The sequence below is a fragment of the Aulonocara stuartgranti genome (genome assembly GCF_965226115.1).
Source record: "Aulonocara stuartgranti genome assembly, chromosome: 3".
Classification (NCBI taxonomy): Eukaryota; Metazoa; Chordata; class Actinopteri; order Cichliformes; family Cichlidae; genus Aulonocara; species Aulonocara stuartgranti.
Genome location: NC_138941.1, coordinates 60,846,745 through 60,858,727, shown reverse-complemented (window position 1 = coordinate 60,858,727; position 11,983 = coordinate 60,846,745). Strand labels below are relative to the sequence as shown.

The following is an 11,983-nucleotide window of genomic DNA, read 5'->3' as shown; positions in this document are numbered from 1 at the left end:
ATCGTTACACGCTAAACAATAATGTCACTAAACAAACAACCTCTGCAATCTTTTCCTGAAAGATTTATGACTTTACAGCTGATAACTGCCTAGTTCGCATATTATTAAGTTTTTATTTTAACTTAAAAGCCATGACGGTCAGAACAATTAACACTGATATCACAACACAACAACTCAGTTCTTCCTGATACTGCAATGCTGGTTTTGTGACTTACAGAGAATAAATAAATATAACAAAACTTTTTAGAACAAGTCCTAAGCCAAATCTGGATGAAAACATGATAAAAATTGAAATGACAAGCATTCACATGGAATTTACTTTCACATTTTTGACACGTCTGAGGCTTCTTTTGTTCAGTTTTGCAGCATTTTCACGAGTAACCTACAGTTTATTTAAGGTGACAGAAGAAAAGAAAAAATACAGCTGACAAACAGTTGGCCAAAAGAAAGTGGACATTTAAGGATGTGGGTCTTAAAGAGACAGGAGCTTTTCTTTCCTCCAGAGAAGATGTATATGTGAATTGTATGTAGTAGTTCATCTTTAAAACAGAAATATTTAACCATAGTAAACAGTTCTGTGCTCAAAATAAGTCTTTTATTATCAAAGCAAACGTGTGATTGTGGCAGTGTGTTCAAGTCAACATTGGAAAAATGTGAAGAAACATGTTTATAAAACTGTGGAGCTTTCTGGCACAACGACCTTCATTATTAATGCTAGGTACATTAGGTAGAATCAAAGTTTGCAGTAAGGTTTTCTTTCACTGATTGATATGGCATTTAAAAAACAAAAAACACCCACCATTAACTCAGTGCCTTAACACTTAACATTAAGACTTGAAAATATAACTTAAACAACAACAACAACAATCAAGAACATAAAGCTACAAAAACAAATTAATTGACACTGATGAGGACCCACCTGGAGCTAGCACTGAGAATTTGAAGTCAAACCACTTTAAACCACCACAGCCAGAAGGAACTGTAATACTTAAGGGTTTAGTTTATTTTGTGTTAGGTTGCACATCCAGAAACAACAACACGGCTAGTTTAGATTTAGTCTTTTTTTTACCATTTGTATGTGCAGCTTCATTTTCCTTAAGTATATCCCAAAGATATAATTAACACAGTTAGCAACAATCCAGACTGAAAAATACAACACAGCTTAGAAGTTTAGCTTTGGCACCACTCTCAGACTAGCTTACAAAAAAATAGTGTCTTTTCTTGTTGGCAGGTTTACGTCATGGATGCTGAAGACATTAAAAATGTTGTTTCTGATAAAGAGCAAGAGCTAATAATGTAAACGCACCGTCTCTTCCTCCTGTGAGTCCTCAGTACAAAAAATGCTGATTCCAATAAATAACCTGAAGGTAGAGTCTCATGTCCACCTCTGTCCATCCGTCCTCTTCAGGAGTCAGGGAGGACAGATGCTGCTGTCATCAGGTGACTTATCTCCCCTCCTCTTTGTCCTCACTTAACTATCATACCTGTCCACTATACTGTATCTCCGTCTGCATGAGGTAGTAGGGATGGGCACTGGCCACCCAAACTCAACGGGAACAGTAGCCTTGACGTTCCCTTCCAGGAATTTGAAGATCCGGTTCCACCAGGTTCTAGTCAGGTACTTGTTGGGTTCCTGATTGTGTACCTGACAGAGCACCACAAGTTAGAAAAGAAGAAACAGTTGTTGTTTTCAGTCAATTTTGAAGTCACTCAGATTTGAACTTGTCCGAGATTTTTAGTAGATGCAGCTATGCTATGAGTTTAAAACTCTTTATGTATCTTTATCTTAATGTAATAATACCTGACACAGTGAAATAACAATAGGCCAAAACAAGATGGCCCAACACAAACACATTCCAAACAAAAAGTGTATACAAAAATGTATAACAAATTATATATACTATGTCCTATCGGCCTTCTCATTTAAATTGATTCCTCCATTTCAAATGCTTTCGTTATTCCTGCAAGTGTTTCGTGCTTCATGACTAACATTTTGTTGCCTGCCCATCATGCTGCTGCTGCTTCTCTATTTGTTATGGAGGTGTGTTGGTTTAAAAATGAGATTGTATGTTTTCATCTGGTCTTGTCTGACTAATTGAAGCAGCTGAAAGAATCCTAAAACCCCAGAACACTGAATAAAGCCAGGAGATGGTGTTACGAGGCCATAACTCAGTGTGTGTCTACTCACATGTGATTCCAGCATGGCGTAGTACCACCGGAAGGTCCAGTTGACGACAAAGTATGCAACCACCACATCGATGCTGTAGTGTTCATGGCCGAGGAGGATGCAGATGAGTCCAAATATGCTCAGGAAAAAGCAGAACCAACGATACCACCAGAACCTGGGCGGGCAGTCTGAACACAAACAGGGAATACTAATAAAGCAACATGCACAAATTAGTTTAATACTACGGCTAAGTAGTAAAATCAGGGTAATGTGAAGTTAAGAGTTTATTCGTGATAAATTGCATATCAATGTGTGTGATCATGTAAAAATAAATAGGTGTGTGGTTACTCACACTCCTTGATGAAGAGGTAGGACAGCCTCAGCATGATGGTGTGACCGCTGTACAAATAGTCTCCACACAAGATGTGAGAGCCGGTCACATTCAAACCTGAAGACACAAAGAAATGCAGCGTTTTATGTTAAATAATTATCACATCCATCCATTCGCTTCCGCTTATCCTTTTCAGGGTCACGGGGGGCGCTGGAGCCTATCCCAGCTGTCATAGGGCAAGAGGCGGGGTACACCCTGGACAGGTCGCCAGTCTGTCGCAGGGCCAACACACAGGGACAGACAACCATTCGCGCTCACATTCACTCGCACATTCACACCTAGTGACAATTTGGATTATCCAATTAACCTATCCCCACAAGCTGCATGTCTTTGAACGGTGGGAGGAAGCCGGAGTACCCGGAGAGAACCCACACAGACATGGGGAGAACATGCAAACTCCACACAGAAAGACTCCGGCCTGATGGTGGAATTGAGCTCAGGACCTTCTTGCTGTGCGGCAACAGTGCTAACCACCGTGCCACCGTGCTGCCCCGTTAAATAATTATATTATATTATATTCATTCATTTCACGTGATTAAGAACGATGCAGAACTTTTAAAGAAACTCTGCACATTAATGTTGAGTGGACTCGTTTTCTAATGTAACCTTAGCTAATGTTGATAATTGTTGGTGGTGGGAACGAGGCTCCCTGGTGTGAGTGAGCATAAATGTTACATCAGTACTCCTTCTGCATGAATAAAACCCACTGATGATCAATCTCATGCCCTAATCTCCGCTGTGTATGCCACAGTGCAATGCAGCAGTGTCCGGTGCTTGAATACACTAGTGTTTCCTGTGAGTCAGTGTTCAGCTACAAGCCAAATACTAAACACTTACTGTACATATTTTATAAATCTAGTTTTACCTCCTCCTGAGACCATCCGGATAATCCGCCACATTTTCTCCGTCACATTGTCGTAGAGCTGCATGGACAGGACAAACGATCTTTAACTGAAGAAGGGCGACTAGTGAACAGGTGAGTGTACTTAGGTGCACCTTTACATACCTTTGGAGCGCACTCTAAGTGTTTTCCAGGTACCGGCAGGGTGGTGATGTACATGGTGATGCAGCGATACAGGTAGAGCGTTGCAATCATGAAGAAACACCGCCGAGCCACGATCGCTCTGCAGACAATAACATAAAAGTGTTTTTTCAGTGAGATTCCAATCCGTGTGTCAAAGGACAGTTTGGCAAGAAACTGAACCCCGTTCACAGCTGAATGAGACAAAGCACTAAGTAACCCCGGGGACAACTGGGGGAACACTGTATATAAGAACCAGTCCATTTATTAAGTACTGCAAAAATCTGAGGGAGAAATAAAATTGACTACAACAGAGAGTGGGGACCCAAGATGGAAAACTCCCAGCATTTTATGTGTTTCTAACACAACCACGAGGTAATTAAACATAATTCACTAGCATAACCAGAAATGCTGACAATAACAACAAGTTAGGAATTAGTGACGTGCCTTTGCCACAGATCAAAACACCTTTGCGATCAGGAGATGTGGGAAAACTTTCTCTGTCGGAAAATCCCTGTAGTGATTGTTAAATGCACTGGAGCATGCCTCACTAACGCTCCGTCAACTACAATTAAACCACGTAATGCATGACACAGTGAAACCCGTGCTCTGCAAGAATGTGAGTTTAAAAGATCACACTGACGTTTACTCCATAAGGGAGGGGAATTGGGCTTGGGTGCAGTACGAGTGTTAGTACACCTTCAATCCTTAGTATTACCTGTGTTTAAGTGCCAGCCACTGGACGAGCCACAATCCACAGAGAGTCAAGCCACAGGCCTCTGTTGCTTTGAAGGCCCAGGGCACTCTGTCAATGTAGTCGAAGAACTTGTCAGGAAGCGGCGGAATCACAGATTTGTCAGGCACCCGTTCATGGATGATAACGATTATGACAGCGTTGAAGACGAGGGCGAAGAAGGCGTAGATAAAGGACACGCCCGTTTTCCACCACTCTTTAGGGAGAGGGTCGTCGGACTCCTTGGTGATCTTGTCGTAGTTGCAGCGTTGCTGTATCTTGTTGCACAGCGAGTTTATCAGCTGGTTCTCTTTCAGCACTTCAGTAATTTTTCTGCGCCTGCCTTTGCCGTCACCATCGAGAACATCCTCAGAATGAGGTGTCCGGGAGATTTGGTGAGTATGGTTGGGCACCTTCGTAGACTGAGGAGGTGAAGGCGGATCTGTCGAAATCACCTCTATGCAGTTTTTATCATCTTCCTGGATCAGTTCTGATGCTGCCATTGAAGTCTTTGGCAAATAAGTTCTCTGATTTATGTGAAAAAGTTTAATGAGTTCTTTGATCACTCACAAGAGTGAGCTTCTGTGTCAATAATGAAGAAGTCCGACTGTCAGCAGCGATTGAGCTCCTTGGTCTGCAAACCATTTGGTATTAACGACAGAGCAGCGATCTTCAGTATTTGCAGTGACGTCACAGAGAAAGCAGGTGACCGGCATAAACCTGAAAAAAAGAAGACCATGAGTAAAAAAAATAACTACAACTACAACTCTGTTATGAGTTATCAGTAAGGATCTTATATAGACTCGCATTAGTACACCTACATAACCCAAACAGTTTCACTACGTCGTACATCTGCAGTGAAATAACGTAAGTTACAAAAACAGAAACTAAGATAGACATTGCATGTTGAGCGTGTCAGAATCAGATTACATTAGAGTTTAGATAACAATAATCAGATGAACTTACAGCATCTGCCCTTCTCATCCATCAGATAAAGTTTTTCAGCTGAATCTTCAGAACAACGATGATTTTCAAGAACTCTCCTTTCACTCACTGAGTATCACGCTACACCTGCAGTGTGGGTTTGTCTTATATTAGCGGCATCACCATTAGCCCAGATCTTTACTAAACTGCATAAAGTGAAAATTGTACTTTTTCATTAGACCTACTCCATAACCTCAGCCCAGAAACCGGTCTTGTATTGGCACTACAAATTTCTCTCTGCTTCTTTTTCTGCTGCCATTTCTCAAATCGACTGGAAGTGCACGGATCAACTTAAAAAGACGAACTCCGCTGCCAGTTCTTGCTTTGGTGGTGAAATTGAAATAGTCACACTGGCAACACTATCAGCTGCTTGTGTGGAGGATCTACATGTGTTCAACACAGAAGTACAGATTAATCTTTAAATGCATTGTTGTACAACACAGGTACTCATTCTGGTCTCCCTTACAACTCAAGTCCCCAAAATACTGGTAATACCAGCTCGCACACTATCATGTAACTCTCTTAAAAGCAGACCTTTACCATCCATTCATCCAACCTTTTTCTGTTTATCCATTTCAGGGTCACAGCAAGTCATTCTGGTCCCTCTTAGGACATTAAGTCCTCACAGAGTGACTGTAGACAGACTTACGTCCCCACAATGTCAGTAATACTGGTATACACACACCTACACCCGGAAGCCCACATGACTCCAGAGAATTTGGCCTTTAGTAACCTGAGGATGACACTCCCTGCAAAGCCAACACGCCCACACAAACACAGTGTGTGAACCCACAGCTGCTGACACGTTCTGACAGCATGCCACCTGGGACAGACACCGCCATTTCAAGTCTTCACCTTCAGGATCAGTATCTGCTGATAATGTGCTGATAAACCTCCCACGCCCTTCCTCGTTCAAGAAGCAAGGCGTGGTTTGACAAATAACAAAATGATCATTAAACTTCAGTTTAAAAACATAAAAACTGGGCCAGCATTAGAAACGAACATGACTATTCAATGAATCCAAGTTCATAGTTTGATACTGACTTACATGTTATTTGAAATTATAAGGATTTATTCATCGACTTCTAAAGTAAAATGTGCACTTGTAAACCCACTGCTGATAAATTCCTCCTGAGTGTGTTGCCTTTCTACCAACACTTCACACAGGAGTGCATGTCTGACATCACCTGTGTGTGAGCATCGCCATGTGAATGTTTTCTAACCAGTCTCACCCGACAGAATTACTCAGGCAAGACGTTTCCATGAAAATAAACTGTTCACAGCTGTATGAAAGATGCTAAATGATAATTAGTTAGTTTTAAGCTTGAAAAGTTGAACTTTTTTTTAGAAAAAAAAGTAGTAAAGTAGAAAAAGTTGAATATAATACAATAAAGTGATTCTATAAAGTGACTACAGCTGTCATTGCAGTTTCTAGGTCCCCAGCCCCAGTTAGCAGCTGGTGGCACTGTAACATATTTGAAATGATAACTGTGTTTATAGAATACATTTAACTGTGTAGCACTTCTGTCACCAACCAGTAAGATTTAAGCATCCAGTTGAACATCCCACACCCCGATACTTTTAGGGAACCAATCATGTTGCGAAAAACAAAAACCCTAAAGAAAAAAAAAAAAGAGTAACTGTGTCCCTACGAACAGCAAATACAGAAAAATCCAAATAACTACCTTTTCATACTTTGTCCCAAACACAACTCCTGCTGCCCACCATCAGCTGCTCTGCCCTGTATGAACCTTTATTTGCTTTTCTGCTCCCGTTTGGTTTCATTTTAGCGTCATTGTGTCAAAAGCTCCACTTTCTGCCCTGAACTGGCAGAAAAGTGGCCTCTGCTCAGCTACCAAGCTACATCCTGTTTACAGAGCAGCAGAAACGAAGTCTAATCGAGTTACAGGCATGAGAATTCAATTTCACCAAGTTAGAGCTGATTCATTAACCCAGGACACACGAGTTTTACACTGCTGCAAAGCGCCCAACTTACCTCACTGAGATAGTAAGATAAAGAATATTTTCATCTTTCACTCACCAGAGAATGTGTTTAGCCAAAAAAAAGCACAAAATTCAGTCACAAGGATTTAAAACAGAACCAATGGTCACACTGTGAGAAGAGCAGGCTTCATAACAGCCTATGTACTCACTGAAATGTCAAATGAGTAAACTTACCATCGTTTAAACAAATAAAAGTAACACAAATACGTAATATTGTAATATAGTGTTATAGAAAACACATAAATAACCTCATTAATGTGCTGGAACTGATAAATACAGTCACATTTCTATCAGACTTATTTGTCTGACCAGCTGATTAATGATTCATTTGTTTTTAGAGCAACATAATGTTTACAGTCACTGGCCACTTTTTTTTTTTTAGGTACACCTGATAAATTGCTCATGACTTTGAATGTGACATTGCTGTTTATGCAAGATGGGCTGATCTGCTGGGATTTTCACACATTTAGCATTTATGAATGCATGCAACATGTGGAACCTTGAAGAAGATAGGCTGCAGCAGCAGAAAACCACACAGGGCACCGCTCCTGTCAGCTAAGAACGGGAATCTGAGGCTACTTTTCGATGGTACGGTCGGAATATGGGGTGAACAACAGGAAAGCGTGGACCCATCCAGCCTTATATCAACAGTTTAGGCTCCTAATGGTGTGATTTGGTATGGGGCACAGCTTGCTTGGCACACTTTGGGCCCCTTATAATCCAATGAGCATCATGTAAACACTACAGCTTACCTGACCATGTCCATCCTTTTATGACGATGGCTGCTTCCAGCAGGAAAACACACTGTGTTACAAAGCTTAAATCATCTCAAACTTCTTTCATTCCAACTTACTGTACTCAGATGGTCTGCACAATTACCAGATCTCCATCTAACAGAGCACCTTTGGGATGTGCAGCCAAATAAAGCTGCACCAACTGTGTGAAGCTAAATGTCCTCCTTGAATCTGTGCCACAAGGAACTTATGGCAAAAAGGAGTCCAGCCTGGTATCTGTTAAAGTGGCTAGAGAGACAAGCTGGAAGTATTGTACTGATACCTGCCAATTAATCCTTTATACCAGCTGAATTAAACACAATGAAAACACATCTAATATGCAAGCGTTGAATCAAAGACTCAACAGAAAGGCAGGAATGACATGTTTAAAAATGTGCCACAAAACAGCAAACAGCCACGAACTTTGAGTTAACTTTCTGCTAATTAATGACTTATTAGCCAATCAACAACTGATCGATTAATTAGTCTGAAAATCCCATTAGCACAACATTAACAAAAGTAAGAAGGAAGTAATTTTAAGCTTTACTTTGATAAACAGAAGTTAAAATTAGTTCACGTTAAATAATTTCCAGCAACTAAAAACAAACGTTTCGTGACTCTTTGACGAGTCTGATATCGATTAACTGGCTTATCATTTAAAAGGTGTTTGAACCCCACTCTCTGATAGAACAAGTACAAATTCACACAAAAAAAATGGTGTGAACATGTCAAAACCGTGAAAACCTACTCCGATTTAACGTTAAAAGTTACATTTCGTGTCCACGGCTTCGGTAAGCCAGTGTACGTCTCACATTTTAACTGGTGCAACGTAAACAGGAACTCAAACACACCTGTCGGAAGGTGCACGCGCGTTTCCCGTTCGTTTTAGGTATAAAACAGGTTAAAACAATTGTTAAAAAAGTTTTACCAAAAGAAAAACAAAACTGCAGTTTGTGCGCGCGAAGACGGACAAAAACAAGACTAACTTTTTGTCACCTTTCCTTCCACTTTTTCACCTCCTCCTGTTCCTCCTCTTCCGTCTCCTGGTTAAGCGACACCAAGGTTCATCTGCACGAGCCTCTCTGTGCTGGTGAGAAACTGCGCCCCGCCTCCACATGTCCCTCGTTTGACTCCAAATATGGTGATGCTGCTTCCGCCTGCATCGCGCCTGCACCGCTGACTCAACTCGAAACGGGCCGTGACTCACCTGAGATCGACTTCTCTCGCGGGACCTTCCGTCAAACGGAGAGACGGATGTACGGAAGCTCGTTTTTACCAGAAAAGTTACAAATAATAAAAATAAAAATAAACATTTACAGCTTGACAGAATCAAAGTTGTGATGATGAGAAAAAGAATGAGGCTACCAATGAAACATTTTTCATTTCCTAATTAGGTAATGAATGAAGGCGATATTTGTCTAAGTGATGTCAGCATTCCTAACACCTCAGGTATGCAGGTAAAGAAACAAAAGCCGGTCATGGCAGAAAAACAAACATTTAATTCACTGAGTCACTTTTAATCTTGAAGTCAATGATTAAACAATGTAGGCAAAAAAAAGGACTATTTATAGGTTTTATTTTTATAAGTATTAATCGTATATGAATAAATTGACATTGCTATTATTTTAATATAAATCTTTTACACTAATATGTTTTCTGCATGTATTTGGACCAAATTTATACCATAAATCAGAGATGGGAGGGGGGGTCAGACACATTTAAATCTCTGTGATATCTTAATATAAAAACGTTAAAGAAATTCTCCTTTAGATAATGAAACAAAATCTCTCACTGTGACTTTTTTTTTAGCTTAAGTTTGTAAGAATTTGTAAATTACAGAAAAATTTCTGGTAGGTCACAGACACTTTCTGTTAATAAACCTTTTTATGTGTACTCATTGCAAAACCAGTCAACTGTTAGAAACAGTTGCAGAGTGTGCTTTGCAGTTGTTTAGGAATGTGTACGAATAGCCACGGGGAGGTCTTTGAAAAGCTGTAAAATATGAAATCACAGTTAAAAGCCCAAAATGTGTCTTCCTTTACACTTTCAAAAGCTTCCGGTGGGCCTGAGTGGAGTGTGGTCGAGTCTGGCATCTGGGCTTTATGTTTGACACCCTGCCTTAAGTAAATCAGTTTTAAAATATGCATTCAAAAATGAACCATTTTAAAAGTTAGAGGCATATAAATGATAAATACGTCAAAAACACATACATATAATAGGAAAAAAATGTGGATATGGACAATAAGCTAAACTTCGTAAAATTCACAAAAACAATTTGTGAACTGATTAAAGTATTTAGTCAACTCATTTTATTCAGCACATCTAAACAGCAAACACCAAAGTGATGTACAGCATGTAAATATATCAAAATCAATTCATAAAACGATAATCTACAAATTAAAGATGCAAAGATACAAATGAAGTGTTAAGTGCTATCTAATGACAAATAAAAATAAAACTAAAAAAATCAATAAAAAGACTCATTTGAAAAGAGCCATGTTTTAAACCTGCTCTTAAATACTGTTAGTGAGTGAGGTAAGTGACATATCTGAACAGCAAGACACTAAAAACTGAGAATGCTCGCTCAGTTGTACGAGTCAGTTGTATGTGTTAGTCGGGACTCTGCAATTAGTAACAACCTCACCGAGGGGTGTGAGACACTGTACTGTAAGAGATCTGATAAATATTCTGGAGCATACCCAAGCAAGCACTTACATGTGAGTAACCATATTTTAAAATAGATCTCGTACGTCACAGGATGCAAGTGTAACAACATAAAAACAGGCCAATGAAATTATTGTTTTTGTTATTATTATAATTATCATTGTTAGTGATTTATTATTGAAATTGTCTCATTTCTCGTTGGGTTGTAATACCAGATGGTTCCACCAGAGCGAGCTCACTGTCGACTAAAACCAAACACACTGAACTGAATCAGATCCTCTCAGTATATATACACAGTGACCACAGGGCCAGCTGTTAGAGTTAATATGTTTGTATCTGGAGGTTATTGTCATGGTCCTGAGTCTGAGGACTCAGTGTTTTGTGTTTCCTTATGCTTTTGTTCATTCCGAGTGTGTTTTCTGTTGTGATTTTGCCATTTGTTAGGTTTCTGTTCTTTGCCTGCCTGCTCCCACTTCTCTGTGTTCCCTCTGTCTGTCCATGGTGTTATTGTGTCTGCTCATGAGTCTGCCTGTCAAGTTCAGTGTCCTGTCTGGTTCTCTGTGTCTGTTAGTTTCCTGTTTTATTCTGAAAGTTCATGTCTCATGTCAGTGTGTTCAGTTTTACCTCTCCCCTGTCTCGTTAGCCTTATTGCTCCCAGCTGTGTCTCCCTCCTGTGGCCCATTCCCTGATTACTCCCCGTGTATTTAAGCCCTGTGTTTTCCTGTGCTCTCTGTCGCGTCGTCTGTTTAACTCCATGTCCGTCTGCATCATTCTGTGTAACCCGGTGTTCAGTCTGCATCCCTCCGCCATCTTTCTTTGTGCATTTTGTTCCTCCTCCCGTGCGTGTTTGGTTTAAGTTGAGTTCTTTAGTTTTCCCCAGTTTAGGTTTGTTTTCTCCCCGCTCTGCTCCTCCTGTTTTTGTCACCTTATCACCTCTGTAAATAAACATTCACTCGCACCCCAGCCAGTGCCTGCATTTTGGATCCTTTTCTCAATTCACTGCTGCGCAGCCGTGACAGTACAACACGACAGAGAGCACAGGAAAACACAGGGCTTAAATACACGGGGAGTAATCAGGGAATGGGCCACAGGAGGGAGACACAGCTGGGAGCAATTAGGCTAACGAGACAGGGGAGAGGTAAAACTGAACACACTGACATGAGACATGAACTTTCAGAATAAAACAGGAAACTAACAGACACAGAGAACCAGACAGGACACTGAACTTGACAGGCAGACTCATGAG

The 11,983-nt window shown here is 40.5% G+C and overlaps 1 protein-coding gene across 7 annotated transcripts; it reads right to left on the bottom strand.

Moving 5' to 3' along the window:
* Positions 1–93: 93 nt before the first annotated feature.
* On the bottom strand, positions 94–9,275 carry sgms2b (sphingomyelin synthase 2b). 7 transcript variants are annotated; one of them, XM_082526341.1, is made up of 8 exons: positions 6,982–8,908; positions 5,279–5,383; positions 4,298–5,032; positions 3,565–3,682; positions 3,424–3,481; positions 2,520–2,615; positions 2,189–2,355; positions 94–1,645 (listed from the first exon to the last, which is right to left on the bottom strand). In XM_082526341.1, the coding sequence occupies exons 3-8, from the start codon at positions 4,813–4,815 to the stop codon at positions 1,472–1,474; spliced, it is 1,131 nt and encodes a 376-aa protein (XP_082382467.1). In that variant the 5' UTR covers positions 4,816–5,032; positions 5,279–5,383; positions 6,982–8,908; the 3' UTR covers positions 94–1,471. The 7 variants fall into 7 exon arrangements, with proteins under 7 accessions (XP_082382467.1, XP_082382468.1, XP_082382464.1 ...); XM_082526342.1 differs by lacking the exon at positions 6,982–8,908 and adding an exon at positions 5,482–6,975; XM_082526338.1 differs by lacking the exons at positions 5,279–5,383; positions 6,982–8,908 and adding an exon at positions 9,060–9,275.
* Between the last annotated feature and the right edge of the window lie 2,708 nt (positions 9,276–11,983).

Excerpts from the sequence above, each read along its gene's own strand:
- sgms2b (XM_082526338.1), bottom strand. The coding sequence starts at position 4,815 with ATGGCAGCATCAGAACTGATCCAGGAAGATGATAAAAACTGCATAGAG. Across the intron at positions 3,683-4,297 it reads TGGCTGGCACTTAAACACAG|AGCGATCGTGGCTCGGCGGT; the intron begins GTAATACTAAGG and ends TATTGTCTGCAG. Across the intron at positions 2,356-2,519 it reads CTACCTCTTCATCAAGGAGT|ACTGCCCGCCCAGGTTCTGG; the intron begins GTGAGTAACCAC and ends GTTTGTGTTCAG.